The sequence below is a fragment of the Lepisosteus oculatus genome, chromosome 15 (genome assembly GCF_040954835.1).
Source record: "Lepisosteus oculatus isolate fLepOcu1 chromosome 15, fLepOcu1.hap2, whole genome shotgun sequence".
NCBI classification, from domain to species: Eukaryota; Metazoa; Chordata; class Actinopteri; order Semionotiformes; family Lepisosteidae; genus Lepisosteus; species Lepisosteus oculatus.
This window is the reverse complement of record NC_090710.1, coordinates 23569622-23591438: the sequence shown is the minus strand read 5'-3', so window position 1 is coordinate 23591438 and position 21817 is coordinate 23569622. Positions and strand designations below refer to the sequence as shown.

At 36.9% G+C, this 21817-nt stretch overlaps 2 protein-coding genes across 2 annotated transcripts; one reads left to right on the top strand and one right to left on the bottom strand.

Moving 5' to 3' along the window:
- Positions 1–446: 446 nt before the first annotated feature.
- On the bottom strand, positions 447–7601 carry tmem182a (transmembrane protein 182a). Its single transcript, XM_006639247.3, has 5 exons — positions 7344–7601; positions 5652–5772; positions 3515–3613; positions 3000–3137; positions 447–2142 (listed from the first exon to the last, which is right to left on the bottom strand). Exons 1-5 carry the CDS (start codon positions 7500–7502, stop codon positions 1919–1921), a joined length of 741 nt encoding a protein of 246 aa, XP_006639310.2. The 5' UTR covers positions 7503–7601; the 3' UTR covers positions 447–1918.
- A 3861-nt stretch (positions 7602–11462) lies between these two features.
- Positions 11463–21718, top strand: mfsd9 (major facilitator superfamily domain containing 9). The gene is made up of 6 exons (XM_006639246.3): positions 11463–11912; positions 13939–14026; positions 14971–15014; positions 17485–17614; positions 18105–18314; positions 18938–21718. The coding sequence occupies exons 1-6, from the start codon at positions 11829–11831 to the stop codon at positions 19720–19722; spliced, it is 1341 nt and encodes a 446-aa protein (XP_006639309.2). The 5' UTR covers positions 11463–11828; the 3' UTR covers positions 19723–21718.
- Positions 21719–21817: the final 99 nt, after the last annotated feature.

Below are 21817 nucleotides of genomic sequence, written 5' to 3'. Positions count from 1 at the left end.
AATGTGTAGTGTGTGCTGAACTTGTGTTTTATTTGATAACTTATTGCACATGATTGTTACTTACCTGTTGTAACTATCATACTGTACAGTATATGCATTATAAGTCACACTGGACAAGGATGTCAACTAACAACACTAGAAATAAAAAAATAAAAATGAATCTAATGCTGACAGAGATGGGGGCAGTCTTCTATTACTACATGTGGAATCAAGGGAGTTGTTAACAACAACAAGCTCTGCCGGGAACTCACTACTCACTAACATGTCAGACTTGAGCGAGTTTTTCTCTCAGGAAGAGGAAGTCCACTTTAAGAGATGGTAACAGACAGAAATGACCTAGGTAAAATAAGCCAATACACAATACAATAAAACAATGAGATGAAAATATCTAACCATCACTGCCTACCTGAATATTTGTACATATGTAAGAAGTGACCAACAAAACGTTTTCAAATAACATTTTAATGGCAACTTTAACAAAACCTACATTTCCTACATTTCCAGAATTTGAACCCTTTTGCTAATCAAGAGAAAACAGAGGATTCACTAATATTAATATAAGTCATTTAAGTAACATTGTTACATTTAGTAGTCTGGTCATTGACTGCCATATTTAATACAAAGATTGTAAAGAACACCATTTAACATCTACCTCTTACACAGAGTACAGACATCCAAAATAGAGTTTGGTAACCTTAGTGCTTCTGTTTAATGCATTCCACTGCAGGTTTTCATACAAGCCACACTTCTGAAGATGTGGCTGAAGTCACTGAAGATCACCACTATGAAAGGGAGGACCTGAAACAAAGTCTTAGTAAAATGCAATGGAAGAGACAAGGTTACCTAGCCCTGTCCTGGAAGGAGGCAAATACAAGAAACAGTCCTTTGATAACTGAAAAATCTGAAAACTGAAACCTATTTAATCATATGCTGCATCGAACAAAACAAAGGCATAATTGGACTCTAGGATCCTTAGCACTTCTATAGTTCTGTTTACTGAATTGTACAGTGAGCTGATGTTTTTTGGCTACATACCAAATGAGATGTGATTATACAGAAGTACCTTGAAAGTCTTTTCAACACATTCTACCCCCAATTCACTGCAGTGAACTCTTATTCATTTTCTGAATTTAAATTGAAACAAAAATAAACGTTTTAAAAGTCACTCAAATTTTAAAACGTGCATGGAAAAACTCACTAGCAGCACAGTGGTGAATCCACAAAGAAGCAGGAAGGTCTAGTGCCACAGTGAATTGTTATTACACTATTCTGAATATTACTGTATAATAGTGTCCATATACCATTAAGATATAGGAAAGAGTAGTGGCACTGTTACAGATACAACGCCCTATTGTATAAAAGAAATGTGAATAAAATCATTTCAAATCTAGTTTTGTGCATCAAACATATCACAAGTACTGTGCTGTTATTTTAGTAAAAAAAAAGTAAGTAGATATTAATGATTGCAGCAGATTTGAAAGATTTTGAATAGAAGTGTAACAAAATGTCATATTACTGTAATTATTAGCTTTTTCATGTTACTGAAATGTTGTGTAACACATTATTACACCAAACGATAGAAATGTATTATTTATTTAATATTCCCTGTGTTGTGTATAAATATAATGTATAACAGGTAACACTAATCTGTTTAACATTGAAACAGACATGTTTCATTTACATATCTAAATTATTTTAACAAAGCATTCAACCACTTATTACTATTTCCTGTAATAAGACTTCATTTACAATAACCAGAGGCAATGTACTGTACACAGTATGTGTAGCCACACTTCATCAGATGATCCCTAACCTGTCATGATTCAATTTTTTCATGCCATGATGTATGAACATCAAGAAGAAATATCCACAGTCAGTGCTCATACAGTATGTGCGTGTTACCTGCAGATCTTTGTGATTAGTTGTAATGCATTTGCACTGTACGACCTATTAAAAGGAAAAGCAGACCAGCCAGTAAGCAAAAGAAAACGCCCACTGGAGCAAACATGAAGGACAAGCCATATCTGATGTTGATGTGAAAGTCTCTGCAATGGGACTCCTTCTGAACAGTGTACTCAGTCACCCCTTCTAACCCATGGACCCAGACGACATACATGATGATGACTGCTAGGAAGAACATCCCTGCAAAAAAATGAAACCTAGTTAGATGCATTCAATGGCTAATAAACATCCCAAATTCGAATGGGAGACAGGGTGTATATTTCACACTTCATTGAGTTATGTTAAACATATTTTTGCCTCTAAGTGCATTTGTGATATTGATTACAAAACAAGTATAGCTCGTAACCAGTAATGTATTACTACAACAAGAGGGTGAGGGACAAAAGAGGATAAGGACAGACAGATAAACTCTCAGATTTCACCACAGAGAGGCTCAATGTCCAGTAGGGTTGAAAAGTAGACTTTTCTTATGAGTCTGAACAAGCAATGGCAAAAGGTCTTTATATTTCATATGATTGATTAACTTCCCTTTGCTTTTTAGTGGAGAAAAAAGTAAATAATCACGAAAACACACAGCCAAACTGAAAAGGTACTATGTAATTCAAGAAACACATTTAACCACCAGTCAGAGCCAAGCTGAAGGCATGAAGTCAGCCCCAAACACAGGTGTCTTTACTTGACTACAGGTGGCTACAATGTGAGACAAAGTGGCAAACTAAACTACAGTTCTAGCTATTTCTTCTGAGTTTTGTACTAGAATATATACTAGAAAAGTAGAATATGGGTGGCAAGTCCCACCAGCTCTGAATAATTGGAATTATTAACTGAGTCATTGACATAACAGATTTTGTTATCCTGCATGGGGTCTGAAAGTAATACAGAGACTATCAGCATCACTTTGCAATTAGCAGATTTTCATATTCTTCAAGAAAAAGGACAAATTGTACACTTAACAATTACAGTTTGAATACTAGCAGATTTATCATAAATTATAAAACAGGAAAGAGTCCGCTTGCCGTGCAAGTACTGTGACTTACCAGCAGTTAAAAAGAGGCCCCCTCCTGCTTTGTAAAGCTTATGGCTGGCAAATGGAGCAGCACAGATGATGATGAAGCCCCCCATTATTACAGCAGCCACTCCAACGAGCATGAATACACTCCAGAACCCTCGGTAGACTGCAAGAGAAAAATGTGCCCCATACTGAGAGTCTTGATATAACAACTAAGAGAGCCGAGACTGACTCATCAGGCATTTTATGCCAAATATGATTTCACCATTCCTTCCATGAAAGGCAAGGAACTTTCGGCTACAGTGTTACCTTTTTTAGTTTTTTTTTTTCAGGTAGCAATTTTCTCATTTGGGTCCTCCTACCAGCAAATTGTAATAACAGTTATGTATACCATCTAAAATTATGCCATCTGAAAAATGTTCCCATCTACTTTTTTTATATTTTCTACTTAATTTTTTTTAACAATTGCAGCTTAATATTGCAGTCTTATAAGTTTTATATGTTTGGAGTTGCAGAGAACTTAATTCGGCTCACAGTACTTACTGACAGCAGTGTCATAGGCCGTGGAGTTGTGAGGTTGTGTAGGAACAGGAAATGGGAAGAGGTAGGCATGTGTACAGACCTTTGAAGGTGGCTGGTTGGCTGGGAAAGAAAACAAAATTATATTATTTCCCTTCATACGAACAAATGAGGTTTAATCTACATGTAGTGTGCATACAGTATAATCATGAAATCATACCATATACCAATAAAAGAACATGGAATGACACATAGCTAGTTGACCTATTCTATATCATGTGCTTTGGTTTCCATGACACTGCACAAGGGCAGAATACCTTGATTGTATTTGTCTATAAATAAGGAGTAGCCTTTACAGGACAGTAGGCAAAGCATGCAGATATTCCTTCGATGTACATGAATCTATAAAAATTAGCACTATTCACAGATTATTCCTTTTAAAAAGCTATACAGCGTAAAGAAAATTACAAATGAGGGGTGGCCATTTCATTCAATTGTGCTAATTTGGTTGTTAGCAGTTCTTTAACATGAGAAACTATCATGAGAACTTCACTTATTTCACAAAGGTATAATCTTTTTCATGAGCTACAGAAGTAGGGAGATTTTACCCTGTTGAAGTCAGTCAAATGCCATTTGTTTTCAGTTAATTGTTTCCTACACTCCATAAATTCACAAATTCCATTTCTTTGTATATTAGGAACACCTATCTTCTAGAAGGTAGGACCTGTACTTATTTTTTCCTTTCTCACTTGGGCTTCACTTGGTTATGCGAAATTTGAATTTTGTATCCATGTTAGTATTTGATCATCAAAATGAGCTACCCTGGCTAACAATACTTCATGCTAAATTGCAGATAAACTAAAACTTTGATACTTTCACTTAAAAATCCTACAAAGGAGGTACTCCATAGTAAATATTTGGATTTTTTATTAAATATTGTCAAATTATCCCTATATAGTGTATATATAAAGTTGTATTCAGCACAATTCTGTGAGTGATTTTCACCTCTATGTGAACTTTCAAAAATAATACCCTAACTTGGTAATGCGGATTTTAAAAGATTAAAAAAACAGAAGAGTGTTAACTCCTTTTGTCCTGAACAAAAGCACATAAAGTATACCAGCTACACTAAATAAAAACTATGCATCTCAGAGGCCTACATTCTACATACCCTGAAAACACAGAATGCCCTGTAACCTGAAACCCTATGCAATGTCTTCACAGGCCAACAACAGAAATGCACTATGTCCTACACATATGACCCAGCTCTAAATCTTCCTTCTCTCTAACACAGATGCTCAAAAATGAATGGGAATCAATCTTCCTATTCTAATGATGTACCAGGAGGAGAACAATTTTGACCCCAGGATTCCACAAAAAAGGAAATCTGAATTGCATAAAATAAATAGGACAGCAAGTTCTTTATAACAAGGTTTAAATTACTTAACCTAAATCTTTTCTCCAAAACCATTCAGGACAGGGTCCTCTTTCATGGCACAAGCTTAAAGGAAGCGAAGAGTGATGGTGTTTCTCTCAGTTTTCCTTCCATTTCCTCCTTATTGTGTCCTATCTCCTTTTTTACTTGTCTTGTCTTATTGTGCAGTTTCTCTGTATTGGATAATTATTCTTTATTATGACTAACCAGATTAATTCATAAGAAACCTCTCTTTGATCATTTGTGTTTGCCTGTACGTTCAGCTGCAGCTTAGTAAACATCTCAACTGAAACTCATTGTTTTTATATTTTACAATGACTTCATTTGTGACAATATTTTAAACCTCTTGCCTTAAACATTGTCTTAAGCTCATCAGTTGTTGTTGTTGTTGTTGTTTGCCAGGGCATTTTATTTGTTCTTAAATGAAACAAATTTCTGTTGAAGAAAATCAATTGCCATTGGCAGTGGCTTCAGCAGACAAATATGAACACATAAAATTATTTACAAAACCCATTTCTTCTCTATAAAAATATAACCAAAAACCTACAGGCAAATAAAAGATAGTGCAGCTTGTATTAAATTATTTTAAAGGAGGCTAAAAGTAAAAATGAATCCATTAATAGGGTGAGGAGTATATTTCTAAAGCTTTGGTAAGCTTTTTAATAACCAACTCTAACAAATTGCAGGTACCTTTATGATCACTCTGGTAAAGATTACTGTACTTACTGAACCAGAACTTCCACATGTTGTCCTCTGCCATTTTCCCACCAAAACTGCATCGCCAAAAGAATCCCTCATGGTAAAACGTAGTATCTGTGTCCTTCTGTGAAATCATCCCATCTCCCCGCTAAACAAAGGAACAACAAAGTATGTTCAAATCATCTTAACTTACACCTTTCTGCTCATTATGACCCTCCTTGGTTATTGTTGGAGCTTGGATAGAGACAGCCAAAGTTTTTCTTGTCCACAACTTTTCTCTTCTAACGTTAAGATCACTTTATTAGCCATATACAATATCTTGCAATAGGAATTTGTCTTTTCGCATACCCCAGCTTGCTCTCCATGAGACACAAGCTCATGATGTCCATGAGACACCGACGGGGAGAGAGAAGCTTGGGGTCAGAGCACAGGGTCAGCCATTTATACAGCACCCCTGGAGCAGCCGGGGTTAAGGGCCTTGCTCAGGGGCCCAAAGGAGTAGGATTCCTCTGCCAGCCACAGGATTTGAACCGGCAACCTTCCAGCCACAATGTCACTGCTCCGCCCAATGTTAATGGGAGACTAACAAATGGAGGGTTCAAATACTGTCATATATGTACAATATAAAGCAGTAAAGGCATAAACAAATATCTGGAATAGCTGTGTCTATTCATGCAGAGAGATCATCAGGCGAGGCTGCCCAGTGTACACCCAGATTGCAGCTGTTGTAATTTTTTTCATTCTCTCTACACTGGAATGAATTACTGTACATTTCATGAATTACATTTTACATTACTGTGTGGTGGTGTTGCGCCAGACAGCTACAGCATGGCTAATTCCTTTTAAACCTCACTAGAAGAATAGTGACTTATACAAAGCATTCAGGTGTCAGATTATTCCAAATTGTACAATTTTCCAATCTTAATAAAGATGTTAATATAATTATAGATATAACAATTTAATAATGATTACATGTACATACATAGTTTATTTCATTCTTGGAAAAATATTCATTTTCACAGATATTCCACTAAGGGGATATTTATAAAAGTACTTCACAAGGCTGTCTTACTTTATAAGGGTTGAATTAAGATTTTGATGTTCAAAAATTGAGCGATATTACAACCAATGCTTTAATCCCAGAGCAGAAGTCCCTGTCAAAAACACACTGGATCACCTTACAGAAGTATTTATTACTTTAAATACTTAAGAATACATGTATATTTTTAGAACAATGGTTACTTACTACAGGGACAGGACTTATACTGTGTATCATTATTCACAATTTTAATTGACTTTTTAGGTCACTGCCATATACTGTAGTGATTACCATGTTTATCGCAACCAGTATTTTAAATCATTCTAGCAAATAAACTCATGGAGAATACTGTGGTCAACATTTATGGCCTTTTCAATGTTTCATTTTACTGTGTAATATTGTAATTAATTTCAAAGTTGTATTTTTTACGTTTTCACTGACATTTTACATGAGTTATTACAAGTAAAATGAATCCTATATTTATTATTAAAATATTTAAGCACTTCTAAAACATACCCATTTGCTCAATGTTAACAAAATAACAATATTATGTCATTACAAATTTAATTTTTTTTTAAATCTTGACTTAAGAGACACAAAATGCCTAAAGTAAGTTAACGTTGTTCCAAATAATCAGTTAACTCAGAATCCCCCCCCAAAATAAATAAATTATCACACACCTCAATAGGAGCGCCATTTAATGTTTTTTTTCCAGTCTGGTTAGATGAACAGGTTTCAGATACTAAGAGCCAGTAATCTGTCCCAAATGATGCCAAGAAGAATACTGCACCCAAAGCACCAAAAAACCCAGCAAAGAACAAGGCAACACTGAGCTTCATAACTGTCAGCTTTGACCTCCTCCTCTGCTTTCTGTCTTCTGTCGGAAGGATTTCTAAGTTCCTGTTGCAGTAACTTTCATGTGCTTGGGCTGCCAAATGGTACTGTCCATCTATTTTGGGATATTGATTGAAGATCCTTTCTCCTTAGGGGTGTGGTGAAACACAAAAATAACTGGCAACTGGCCTCTACAGCCACTCTGAAAGTGGAATCACTCTAAAATACTTCAGCAGGAGCATAGACGTCAAACCCTCCTACTGTACATACCAATCCTAAGTAAGTACCTGTGATAACTAGCAAAGGTTATAACCTTATTGAAAACAAATATAAAAATAAGCCCACTAAACTTATGAATGTGTTATGAACAGGGGTTTTCTAATCTAATCCAGGATTCAGAATCCAACATGTTTTCCAAGTATCCTTCCAGCTCTTCACTTGGCAGAAATGTTGAATGCATCCAGTTAATGTTTAACTTAACTGAGGTGTTCCTTCTCCAGAGGTTAAAGCTGTACACAAATTAAAGTTACAATGAAAATCTGGATTCTGAACTGAGGAACCTGGAGCTGGAAGCCCCCATTCTAAACTGTTGGGAAAGTTTTAATTTAATAACAATATTTCTGATATTTACAATAAAGTACACATATATACACAGATACTTTTTAAATATATATAGATATTTTTTCAGAGGTATGCAGATAATGAAGATGTGCACTGGGTATGCTGAAACAAAAACCTTCATGAAAATAAAATCATATTTTAAGTTAAGCTATAGTTTTTAACTTATTTTGCCAAGCAAAGGTCTGCTTGGCTTTGAAATATGAAAAATGAATGAACATTATAATACATACACCTACTGGTTCACCAATCAATGGAAATAGAAAAATGGAAAAAGTATATCTAGAAATATACTGTATGTACATCAATCATAAAAGACGTTTTAGTACTCTATACTGTACTATCTATATACTATCTATCTATCTCCTATATAAAAATTAGTCTGTGTTGTGTATCTGTAATTTTTGTGCTTAAGTATTTTAACACTGAAATGAAAGCCATAATACTTGGAGCAGTTGTCACATTTCTGCAAAAGGAAACTAATTATCAAGAAGGTGACACATTTAGCTCGGGGTAAAGAAAAGCACAGGTTAATAAACATAGTAATGTGAAAGTATAGGCACAGACTTACACCCTGGACAGGACAGGCACAAACACACGCCTACAGGAACTCCAGTTAACACAACCAACACATCTTTCACGATGATTAACAACACCCGAGAATGTACTGAAAAAGTTGAGGCACATAAATAATTGGCTTAACCTGCTTGGCTGAGGGCACATCTGGCTGTAGGACAAGGACAAGCCTCCTCCTGCAGAGCGCAGGCGAAGCAGGTGTGAGCCTGGCCAGTACCTGGATGGGAGACCCCCTGGGAAAAACTAAGGTTGTTGCTGGAAGAGGTGTTGGTTGGTCACTTAATTTTAGGATAGTACTATAATAATGAACTATATCATATATAATTAATATATCTTGTTACAGTTATAGAGTAGGTCACTAGGAAGTGTCTCTTGTAGCTAAAGCGTGTGACACCTGACACTTCCAGCTTCAAAGCAGTGGGAAAGTTTGTTGAGATGTGTGGGATCCTCTGATGAAAAGCAATTGGAAAGTTTACTTTGGTGTACCCACTTAATTAAGTTGCAGGTAAATGACTCACAATGAGCAGTCCAGAAGGACACCATATAAGACCACATTTAGACAATAGAGAAGAAGGAAAGAAGGATGGAAGGACAAGAAGACAGTGGAAGAGAGAGAGAAGAGAGGTAAAGGAGGAGAAAGAAGGTCAGATCTTCAGACAGGAGTCAGGAGGAGTCGGAACCTGAAGCTTGCGCCAGGCAAGAGACCCTTTATCATGATCATCCAGACAAACCCTGATTGGAGCTAAATATCTGAACCTTGCTAGAGAGAGCTTGCTATTCTGAGTTTTTAGGGAACTTGGGTTTCCTGGGTAGAAGATACCTCGGTTAGAGAAGTCTTTCCTGCTTGTGGGAGCATTTCTAGAATAGGGAGATGGACTCTCCCTTTATTTTGTGGCATCCTGGTTTGCAGAGAGAGAGATTTAACTACAGGTTGTATTGCATTTATTAAGAAGGCAGCTTATCTCTTATTGTGGCTTCTGTGTACATTATTTAAGAGTTCAAGAGTTTAGCAGTCTGGTTTTCTGTGTGATTCGGACATTAGGCCTCTGAAATGCGTTTTTGTACATTCTGTATATAATAATAATAATAATAATAATAATAATAATAATTGCTTATACTTATATAGCACTTTTCTGGACACTCCATTCAAAGCGCTTTACGGGTAATGGGGACTCCCCTCCACCACCACCACCAATGTGCAGCATCCACCTGGATGATGCGACGGCAGCCATAGTGCGCCAGAACGCTCACCACACATCAGCTATCAGTGGGGAGGAGAGCAGAGTTATAAAGCCAATTTATAGAGGGTGATTATTAGGAGGCCATGATTGGTAAGGGCCAATGGGAAATGTGGCCAGGACACCGGGGTTACACCACTACTATATATAGTAATTTGTGTGTTGTGTGTAGTGGTGTATTGTAGTGTTTGAATTGTCCTTTTTCAACATTTATTTATCCAAGTATGCCTGAATTATTGCTCTTTTCACCAAAGCTGTGCCAGAGAATAAAGAATTCACATACCTCTAATTATACTAACGACTCAGGTATATCCTGGAGAAATGACTTACAAATTGGGTGTTATGAATATTTATTTTACTTATTGTCTAAACCCCCCAGCCAATTCCTTATTTTCACCATTTTCGTAACCCCCATTTGTATGCAATATTATTATAAATTATAAAATTACATATAATATACTGTATGAACCATTAAGAACCCGAGTTCCTTAGCAAAATGATTACTTGTCGGATTTTTGTATTACTGTAGGTGCAATCGTCCCCATGCTTTCAGAACAGGTGATGCAGAGAGACCTCTAAAACATAGGGAATTAAAGGAAACACTAATCAACAAGTGTAATGTCATTAGGTCTACTGACCAAAATAGATTTTCCTGCATTTTTATAAGTACCATAGAAACAGCTTCAGACAATATTCAGAGGGGAGCCACAAAATAGGGAAACCATACAAAATTAATCATCCCTCAGCCCTCTTGCCTGTACAAAAAACATAGTCACCCCTGACAACTCTATAACCTCCTTTCTCTTAGCCAGTGTCAGAAACCCTGGTCCCATTCAAATTTTCAAATTCAACAGGTTTTATTGTTATGACTGATAAATTACAGTTTTGCCAATGCAGATAAAATCCACACCACTGACTCTCTTCCCTCTCCCCTAATAGTGTAAGAAGCCATCCTGCCCCTGTATTATACAATTTGTCCTAGTCTGTCCGTACTGTATACTCACAGCTCTGCCTCACTACAGTGTCTATATACTTTCTCTCAGGGTCGGAGTACAAGATTATTTAGCTACTATTTTTGCTGTTTTTATGGTGGTTTGCATTAGGAAGTATCGTATATTTAGGCTTCAGGGGAATGCATGTTGTGCACGATGTTTTACACTAATTTGAAGGTTTTTGAAGTGGATTTTAAGAATACTAATACAAAAAAAGCTGAAAATATTGCTTGAATTGATAAAGCTGGACGAAAGTGTTTTTATTTTTGTTTTAAAAGCATCTTTCTACACTGTGTTGGGAGTGGAAAAAAATAAAATAAAACACAAGCAATCCTCGCAGTGCTTAATCAATGTAATTGCGCGACGAAATTCGAACAAAGCTGGGTTTTTTTTCGCAATTGAAATCGAAGTTCGAAGGGCGACAGCGCAGTTCCACAGTTCCAATTCTAGACCCCGACAGAACAGAAGTATCGTGAGAATTGCAGAGGCACAAGACAAGATACAAGAACACGAGAGCTGTATTGACGACACCTTGGGAATCTGCTCTTGCACGGGAAGAGCCCTCTCTTTTCAAATCCGCCGCCTCTTGTAGCCTTGCCACCCACGTAAACAAAAACACAACTGGACTGTACCACTTCCACATTCCGTTGTGAAATACGGGACACAACGGCGCAATAGAATTAAAGGATAAAATTGCATTAACGTCTGATGTTCTGAAATGAAAACGGGCGTGACATTTTGTAATTCCTCTTTGTCTTAGTTTCTTTAAAGCGAAATGCACACAGGAACCACGTAAAACGGCCGAGACAGCACGACCGGCAGGTGGGAATGTCTCTGTAACTGGCTCACCGTAGTGCTGCTGTGCACATTTCCGCATTATTCATTGCCAATTGTGGCAGTCGGGAGAATGTTTAATCCAAGATGTAGCACATTTCAGAAACCACTCAGACAGAGGCGATTTATACTGTGCATGTATTTTGTAGGATTCATGGTAAGTGAAACCTTATACAACTCTGCAAGAAAACGTAAGTAAGAATACAGCTTCTACTGGCCAGAAAAAAAGCATATCTAAAGATATCAGTGACAACTGTATTTCCACTATCATTTTACGAAGCAAAACGTGTATAATGCGAAAACGGTGAGGGCACATAATACATTAGAATATCCCTGTAAATCTCCAGATTTGTTTATTCTTAATGTCAGTCGTGTTATTGACAGTATTTCACTTCTTGAAACGCTGTATCCCTAGTCTTTTTTTATGCTTAACGATTGTAGTGCTGGGAGTAAATCACCTGCTCGTCGAATTATTTGACAGGTGACAGTTCGCATTTCCTAAAAGAGCCGAATAATATTAACATGCCGTGCTATTTACATAACTTAAGTGATTTAAAAAAGGATTAGTAATACATATTGTCTACTTGAGTCTACTCTGTAGCCGAAAGGTTTCCGTTCATACCTACAGTATAGAGAGCGTTTCCTTGTTGAAATTACCCTTCGCTAGGGGCTGTACTATTTTATACTCTGCAAGGAAAAAGGGTCATATGAAAAAAATAAACACCTTCAAGTGATGACGTTTGAGAGTGTTTGATATACCGAGCGTCAACAGATTTTAAGCTTCTTTAAAAAAATAAAGGCTTTAAATATTGAAAATGTTTTTGGCTAGATTTTGATGAAATTACAGACCATTAATGGATCAGACTGACATCTGTGCAATAACACCGTGATTGTCTCTTTCCTGATAGTAACTGTGAATGTGTTGTACGTTTAACTGATATTGTTTGATGCTCTGTGTACAGCATGTATCTAATTCTCAGTCAGGACTGATCTTATACAGTAATGTATGTTTTTTTAAAAGATTTAATGTTGCCAAAATAATAGTCTAGGGTGTGAATTATGTTATTTCGGTATCCTCTCTTTTAAGCTGTTAGTGTAACAGAATGTGAACTGTGCTAGCATATGTGGTTGCTCTTTTGATTAAATAAGAATCTATCAATCCATTCTGCTTTGAGGGTGTTTTTTTTAAAATAAATACTACAACCCTTTAATGAGGAGATATGATTAGCATTTGCACACTATAACTGTACTGTATGTGCAGTGCTGATTTTATTTTTAAAGAAAAAGTTTGCTTTACATACAGTATGAAGTAACCTCATAACTTGTTCTGTAACTTTTAAATAAATATCTTAGTGGCAAATTAATTGGAAACATTTGTACAAACGTTTGATGGTCACATGGCTACCTAAAAATACTGATTAGGTTTTCCTTTTTTATTTTCCATGCTACTTTTGCACTGAAGTTTGAGTTACTTATTGATTTGGACATGAGGTTATTGTAGCATGTTTTGAGTACAGTAACTACAGGAAGACATGAAGAAAGCTTTTAGGCATCATACTGTATTTGCACTGGTCTGTATTATACTGGTGGCTCTCTGGAATGCAAAGCATGATGTACTTTGTTATGAATCAAGATTGAAAATTAAGCTCCTGTTCTTGAGAATCTGCACCAGTAGTAAACAGTAATAAAGTGAATGATGCAACAGGCACACTAGTCAAGACTTTTGGAAAGAGGATCATCTACAGTATGTAGTAGGTTGTGGATGGTTTTTCAGTTGATGTCACTTCCTAGGTAGGAGACAGTAGTCCTCAAGGCTGGCCTTATGAATGTGTCTCCTCTCCTGATGGGCTGAGCCGGTGAATTAAGACATTATAGTACAGTACTGTATATACAGCCATGTACTGTATATAGCGTAGACTGTAAACACTGTATCATTGCGCTGTTGTAATATTACAATGCAGGTTATACAGTAAATAGGACACTGCAACCGATTATGGGTTTTAAAGAAAAGATTATGGTGGTTTGAGGACAGAAGCTTTTTCAACCCTTTCGGTTGTAGGATGCTTCTAACGATCCCTCAATGTTAATGGCTGCATTATAAAGAGCCAACAGTTGACATTCATTTATTGATTATGTAATGTGTTCCTTATACAGCAAACACGTCAAAATCTTTTTTTTTCCAGGACCTTTTTGGCGTGAGCATGATTGTTCCTTTACTAAGTCATCATGTAAAGTCACTTGGGGCAACTCCTACAGTTGCTGGAATAGTGGGTAAGTATTATGTTTTCTTCATGATCTTTTTTTATTCCTATTTAGTCTTTAAAGATCAGACTAAGGAAAACTGAAGCAGTGCAATTGTGTGAGATGGAGTACTCTTTTACAGTACATGTTGAAATGCAGCAGCAACATGGTCTGATGAATGTTTTGTGGAAAAATAAAGAACAGGGAAATTAACCAATCCAAAGATCATCTGATGGTCTAAATACAAAGTATATCAATTATCACATTAAACCTTCTATGTCATCAAAGCTGCAGGGTATTAGTAATTGCATTAAACCTTCAGGATGGACAGTGAAATATGACCCAAGTGCACAAAAAAGTGGAAAGTAAGTAACTCTGAAGCCTAAGGCTTGTCAAAAAATGCCCTTGGTTCAAAATCTGCATACTGACTCATATGGGCCATTTCTGGAGCTGTTAAGAGAAGGGAAACATTCCTCCCAAAAACTAATGATCAGGATTTATGTGGGGTTATTTTTGTTTTCTCATTAATTTATATCCAAGAACAGGGGGTGCTTCTTCATCCTAAGGGTTGTGGGAGTATCCAACAAACTTTCCAGCCATGCAGTTGAGCTGTTTTGTTTTCAGGAAACTGTTGGATGAGATCGTTTGATTAATTAACTGCTAACTGTTTTTTTTTTGGTAATTAACTACCAATTGTGCTAGATGAGCCGAATGGCTTCCCCTCATTTGTTCTCATATGTTCTCATTTGTTCAAACATATATTTTTCTTTTAACATTGAAGTGGTAGTACTGTGTTGAAAAAGCAAGTCTTTGGGGAAAATAAGTATCATAAAACAATAAAAAGAATTGTGATTTAATATAGGAAACTGAAATCATTCAAATGTAATTTAAGTGGCATCATTAATTTGTTTCTCATGTTTCAAGCTATCTTCAAAACATGGTATGTTAACATTATTTATTTGATATGGTTTCAGGTTCCACTTATGGCATCCTTCAGCTTTTTTCCAGTACATTAGTTGTGAGTATTATCTCTTTTTGGAAAACCTTAAATTGTATTTTTTTGTTTTGTCAACCCTAAGACTGATAAGTTTGATTGGTTGATTGGCCTATGGTATAATGCCTTCTTCTCACTGTTCAGGCAAATTGTCTTTCACACTTGATGATTCCTTTATGATTCCTTACACTTAGAGAAAGGAATAATTAAGCCTATACATAGATAGAGAATATTAGGAGGCCATGATTGGTTAAGGTCAGAGGGAAATTTGGCCAGGAAGCTGGGTTAGACCTCTGCTGTTTTCGATAAACGCCCTGGAATTTTTAATGGCCACGGAGGTTTTATGCCTCATTCAAAGGACAGCGACTTTTTTTCTGGGACAGAAGCCTGGATCTGTGTAAGGCTGAGTCTGCAGCCTGCTTTTTAGTTCAGTTTTGCACAACTGAGCAATACTTCTGAGCCTGGTATCTTAGTGTACCTTTCATGAAAACCCACTGCACTTCTTTTTGTTTCATAACTTAATAGATGGTTACCCTAGGTTATTAACAGTCCCTGTTTTTTGTGAACAAAGCATTGTTGTATTATTTTGAGCTTCTATAGGGTATTCCAGATCCTCCTTGCTAATGTGGTCAGAATCACCACAAGTAATATTATCAAAGGTCATTTCTCCTGCTCTCGCATGAGCGGTACACAACACTTTTAAGCATCTGTTGAATGTCAACTGCTGAACCTTAATTGCATAGGCAGCATGAAAAACCTTAACAGATACTGTAGCACTAAACCTGAGACTAAGTAGAATTTACTGTGAGGGAAGCCTGATGCTTTTGTGTGTATTGTTAAATTTGGAGAAGCAAGAGTTCTGCAGTAATGAGTAATGGAATGTGTTTTCCCTAAGTGTATGGTTTATGGAGGCTCATAAGTATAAGGCAAAGCAATCTACAGTAAGTCTAAACAAACACAGACAGAAATAATAACAGAGAAATACATATACTGTATTTTACTCCTTCAAATTAGCATGTTCAAGTTGTTGAAAAAAATGATTTTATGTTTTTTGATGGACAACTTAATGTGCTACATGAACCATCATGTCTTTATACACGGTATACTATATTCTATATTGTATACTATACTATATTTTGCATCAGAAGTCATATGTATTCTCAAGCAGGTTAAGTACCATCTCATAATTATTTAGGCTGTGAGGGTCTAGATATTGAGTTCTATCCTTGTTAACATTTTCACATCATATAGGGCTCTCTAAAACAGACACTCTTTGTGAGCAAATTTACTTTTAAAAAGAAAAAAAATGGTTTTTAATTAGTTTAAATCATATGTGTCATGAGACTGTATACTAAAAGAACTCATTTATACTGTGACAGCACATTTTACATTTACACATTTATACTATGCCTTGTGACTTTGAATAAAAACAGCCAGGTCTATAGTAAGCACAGAACTTATTAATGTAAATTCAATTGGTTTGATCTTATTACACAATTATGCAATTTATTTGATTTTCATACCTAAGAGATAAAAGGCAGGAATCAAGATGCCTATCTAATGTTGCTAAGAAAGCCTTGTTTTTTCAATACTAAGTTTTTTACTACATTGAGTTCTTGCTCAAGTGAGTGCTATTTTCTCTAAAAGCTAAATATTTCTTATTACTTCTTGTTGTGCTGTCATGCTGCATATCACACCAAGACAATTACTGAGCTTACATCTCAGTTCTAAAACAATATTGTAAGAAGTGTTCTATTTTTCTAAAACTGAAATCCTTAAAATCTCTTTTTCTGACAACCCAAAGGTTGTCAACATTGTTGTAAAACAAGTCAAGCCGATTGATTTCTTTAACAGGGTTTTAAAGGAGATGAGAAAGGTAAACGCTTGATGTCGCAGTTCTGTCTTTCAAGGCGTACCCTTAGCTACAGCTGCTGTGATGCAAGGAGTGAATTCTACACCAGGTTATGTTGCCTCTTTGCCCTGTGAAAGACAGTTTTGTGCTGTCCTTTGATCATTGGCGGTAGTGACTCAAACCAAAAAGGCTCCACAGGGTCAGGCTTGGGCACATCTAATTTAATAATCAGATACTGTAGATGGCATGGTTCTCAATCTGTTGAGCCTTAGATAATTGATGCTGTCTGAACTTTTCTGATCTAAATAGTAGAAACTGGACTGTATTTATGAAGTTTCATTAATGTTGTTTACCATAAGGCACTATTAAAGAGACATTCGGGAGGTCAAAGTGTGTTCTCATACTTCCACTCTCTCACGTTAAATACTTGCCTACTGGGCACCTTTTGGTGCGCATCTTCCCTTCCCTCCACACCATCACCACCTTGCAGCAATCTTACAGGTCCACTCTTCACAAGTGAGGGGGGCTTTGTCAGTCTTGACCTTTCTGACCAGGCTGGCATTTTCTCAGCTGGGCATGTTAACTCCAAACACTGAAATCCTAAGTCCAATGTCTTACATGCTTCTAATATATGTTTACCAGGGCAGCTGGAGTGATGTGGTAGGAAGACGTTACTCTTTGGTGACCTGTATTTTGCTGAGTGCTTTGGGATATGGCCTGCTTGGGCTCTCCACCAATATTGTTTTATTCATAGTGGCAAGAATTCCAGTGGGTAAGTGTGTCATTTGGCAGAAGAGCTTAAATGCTACTAAGCTGAACATTTAATAAAGGCATGACTTGCAGCACCTCTTTAAAATAAAACATGTTATTAAAATTATAAAGACAGCATGTGGGATGTGTATTTTGTCTTGCAGTCTTGCTTTTTTAGTGACTGCAACCACAGACTTCATTTCTGAAGATAAACTCATAAACTTATTTCTGAAGTTGTGGTTTTCTGGAATTTAGAATTAAAGAAAAATCTAAATGAAAATAAATATCTAAATTAATCTCAAGGTTTTCTCCAGATAATCTTTCTTTAAATTTGCCATATGTATAATGTAAAATATTCAGTTTTTCCTTTAGTAAAATATTTGAAAGACTGACAGTTACCAAATAGCTGTAATCAACAGTATTCTCTAATATTTAGGTAATTTTACGTTATAGCAAGACTTCTGTCCACTTTTATTTTAACTGTTTATTTATTTTAAGCTTTTTTTTTTCAGGGATCTTCAAACATTCCCTTTCCATCTGCAGGGCTCTTTTGTCTGACTTGGTGTCAGAGACAGAGCGCCCCCTGGTGATGGGCCATTTTAATGCAGCTTCCAGTGTGGGCTTTATTTTAGGCCCAGTGGTGGGAGGCTACCTCACAGAGCATGAAGGTGGTTTCTACACTTCTTCGTTCATCTGCTCAGGAATTTTTCTTTTAAATGCAGGTACATTGTGCATGAGGTTATCTATGGTAGTGGTGTTAATTGGTTGTAGTTTTATTTTAATGGGTATAGGTGCTCTGTCACTCTGTGGTTTATAGTAGGCAGAGCTTTATCATATCATAGGGCAGGTTCATAACTGGCTGTGTGAGTATGAAAAGGGGAGTCTATCTTCAGAGGAGGGGAAGGTAACTCTCTCCTACACCAAAACAAGGGGTGGCAGGATGCACCACAGCTACTGGAATGGATTTCAGCTTGAGGTGTTGGTTTTTTAAGTTTTTGCTGCATGCTCCGGTTTCTTCCCACCTCCTAAAGACTTGCAGTTGAGGTGTGATTGGCTGCTCTGAATTGTCCTTTCCCTGTCCACAGTGGGTTTCACTGTGTTTTCATTTTGGAAGGGCGGGTGGCTATAGAGCCACAGAACCAAATAAGTATGACAGGATAAACGGTCTCCTCTCACTTGTGGTTTTTCTGATGTTATAAAAAACATGGAGCACAAGTAGCAAAGTTGATGTGGAAGTCAAATTCCTGTGCTTGGCTTTTCTACACATAAAATCTCTGTAACCCTGTAAGGCACTCTGATGCAATTTTGCATAAAAATGGTAATATTTCTTTGTTGAATTCTTTAGGTCTTGTGTGGATGTTGCCATGGAACGACACTTTTAAAAAAACGGACCTTGCCACCGCTAAAACCAGCGAAGGCAGTAGCAATAATATCAAACGGAAACACGAGGACAGTGACCACGTAAAAGAATCTGCAGCCCCCCGAGAGAGGTTTTTCCAGCCTGCTTGGAAGCAGTGCTCCTCAGTCCTGCTGAAGATCAGAGCACTTTCCTCTTCGGATATGTGGGACGTCTTCTTGGTCCGACTCCTCATGGCCATTGCCATCATGCTCTACTACAGCAACTTCTCTCTGGCCCTGGAAGAAAGGTTCGCACTGAAACCGAAGGTGACGGGCTATCTCATCAGCTACAGCAGCACCCTCGGAGCCCTTGCGGGCTTCCTGGTGGGGCCGGTGACCAAACTGTACCACAATGACATGTCTTCTATGCTGTTACACTCAAGCATCCTGACTTGCTCACTAATATTCCTGTATGCCACAGCCCCCAGTGTGTGGCAGGTGGTCCTCTGCTCCACGTTCTTCGCCATCTCCACCACGATTGGCAGGACATGCATCACAGACCTGGAGCTGAGGCTCGGCGGGGCGCAGGCCAGCGGCACTTTGATTGGGGCGGGGCAGTCGGTGACAGCGGTGGGGCGAGTGCTCGCTCCTTTGCTTTCAGGCTTCGCCCAGGAGTTTAGTCCGTGTGGCCCTCCGAGCCTCGGAGTGGTGTTGGCGCTGGCGGCTGTGTTGCTGCTGATCTTAAAAAAGCCACGAGGCGCTAAGGGCGAAAAAAGACATCCGAACCTTTGACAAACGGGAGGAGACGACCGAGGGTTGGACATTCCGCTGTTGTCTTCCTGTGTACATCCAAGGTTAATCTGTTGGAAACTCTGGGTTTATTCTGTAATACTCATCAGGACTAGCTTGTTTCCACATGCTCACCAGCATCAGTTTTTTTATTAGTATTATTTTTATTGATTTATTTTATGTTCTGGTGTAGGTCCTTAGTGGGAACTTCTGGCTACAGTATGGGAACTCATAATACATTTTAATTTGTTGTAAAGATGAGAAGTGTAAACTAACTTGACATTTTCACAACAGAAGCAATATCTTTTCTTGTCTTTAACATAAAAGAGTTGTTTAAAGTAATATTTAAGCAATTATAAGATAATTATAATATGGTCAGGTATATCTAAACTAAAATTTACCTAAATTTTAAAATTAAAATGTTTCTGTGTTATGGCTGTAAGAGTTGCTGTCTCACAACTGTTGGGCCCTGAGTTTGCTTCTGTGCAAGTTTCTGTGTGTGTGTAATTTCATGTTATCCCTATATTTGCACAGGTTTTCTTTAGCTTTTGTGGTTTACTCCCAGCTCCCAAAGACACACAGGTTTGTTTGGCTTGCTCCTTCTAGGACATACTCCCTAAGACCAAACACAATGTCATACACAATATACTGTCTCCTGGTCACCCATGGCATATGATACAAGAAGAGTAGGGAATTGGCAGAGATTGTTATTGCTCAAAGAAACAGATAAAACTGAAACTATGATCTTCACAAAGAAGGGCAGTTTCATCCCTGCAAACAGCCTGGATGCTCAGTATCGCTTTGTGTTCTAACTTCGACCTATAACCACTAATCATGTCACTTCTTGCTGTCATTCTTATTCTACAATAATAGGGATTCATGAAAAGCAGGCTGGAATAGTAAGCTGTACATGCAATGTTTAGAAAAATACTGAAAACAGTTCCAATTTTTTATTACAATGGATAGAAGTATAAATGGTAAAATATTTAATAAGTCTTCATGTTTCTTTTGTTATTTATAAACAATTATAATACACCATCCAAATATGAATAATACAGTATTTAAATATTTATAAATATAAAAGTGTTTTAAAATCTAAGTAGAGCTAAATTTTCCAGGTTCTTAGTGTTTTTTCATGTACAGTATACTGCAATATTGTTTCTTTGTATTGCAGGGATACGAAGACACATTAATTGTTCTTTATCTGTTTTGAAGATAACTTGTTCAACACTTGTTCTGTTGAAACAGCATGTGCCCAGTAACAGGGGTCAGTCAGAACTAGGCAGCTTGGCATGGAGTGTTAAAATATCTTTACTCTCCAAAAACAAACAGATCCACCACAGACTAAAGAGTCAAGTGATTCTGAAGGCTGTTTGTGTATTGCTGCATTATGTACTCTAACAGTCAAATACAGTATGTTTTGTTTGTTTTTAATTTCGAGTGTGCCACACATAGCTGTATTATTTTTTTATTTTTTGATCATGGAAAAATAGTGCACAGTAAGTGGCTGATTTTGTTACTTGAGAGAGCATAGGAGTGAATGATTCCTTTTTTTTCTTTTACTCCTTGATGAAATGACACCCTTAGGTGTGTGAGATTCATCTGTGGAAGCTGATAATCAAAATCCAGCCTTATTTCAAAAGTATTGAGTCTATGAAAGTTAATGAGGCTGAGCAAGGAAATAGACATGTTATGGTGGCTATGTGTATTCTTACTGGTATTGTGTGGTATTACAGGATATACTGCTATATTTTAATGTTTAAAGTTAAATTGAATAGCTAATTCTAATTTGTACTTATAAGAACACACCTCAGATAATTTCAGATATACAGTACTTAGTGGACATTTGCATTGTAATTCTCTCTTTACAGCACTGTTTCAAGCTCATTATGTTTGTCTTTTCTAATCTGCTGTTCACAGTTCCTATGTCTACTTGTTACTAGAGTGTATAAGTTATAGTACTGAATATAAATCAAAATTAAAGTGGACATTTTTATTTTTTAAGTCTCCCAAACAACTAATTGTGGAAGAAATGTTATGTCCATGTTTAGATCTACTCAGAATACAACACCTAAGGAGTTTCTATGGCCTAAAAAGG

What these genes read in the sequence shown, in the direction of transcription:
- mfsd9 (XM_006639246.3), top strand. Translation starts at nt 11,829, where the DNA reads ATGTTTAATCCAAGATGTAGCACATTTCAGAAACCACTCAGACAGAGG. An exon ending in TGTATTTTGTAGGATTCATG is followed by an intron (nt 11,913 to 13,938) that starts GTAAGTGAAACC and finishes TTTTTTTTCCAG; the next exon opens with GACCTTTTTGGCGTGAGCAT. An exon ending in TACAGTTGCTGGAATAGTGG is followed by an intron (nt 14,027 to 14,970) that starts GTAAGTATTATG and finishes ATATGGTTTCAG; the next exon opens with GTTCCACTTATGGCATCCTT.
- tmem182a (XM_006639247.3), bottom strand. Translation starts at nt 7,502, where the DNA reads ATGAAGCTCAGTGTTGCCTTGTTCTTTGCTGGGTTTTTTGGTGCTTTG. An exon ending in TAAATGGCGCTCCTATTGAG is followed by an intron (nt 5,773 to 7,343) that starts GTGTGTGATAAT and finishes TCCTTTGTTTAG; the next exon opens with CGGGGAGATGGGATGATTTC. An exon ending in GGCCTATGACACTGCTGTCA is followed by an intron (nt 3,138 to 3,514) that starts GTAAGTACTGTG and finishes TTTCTCTTGCAG; the next exon opens with TCTACCGAGGGTTCTGGAGT.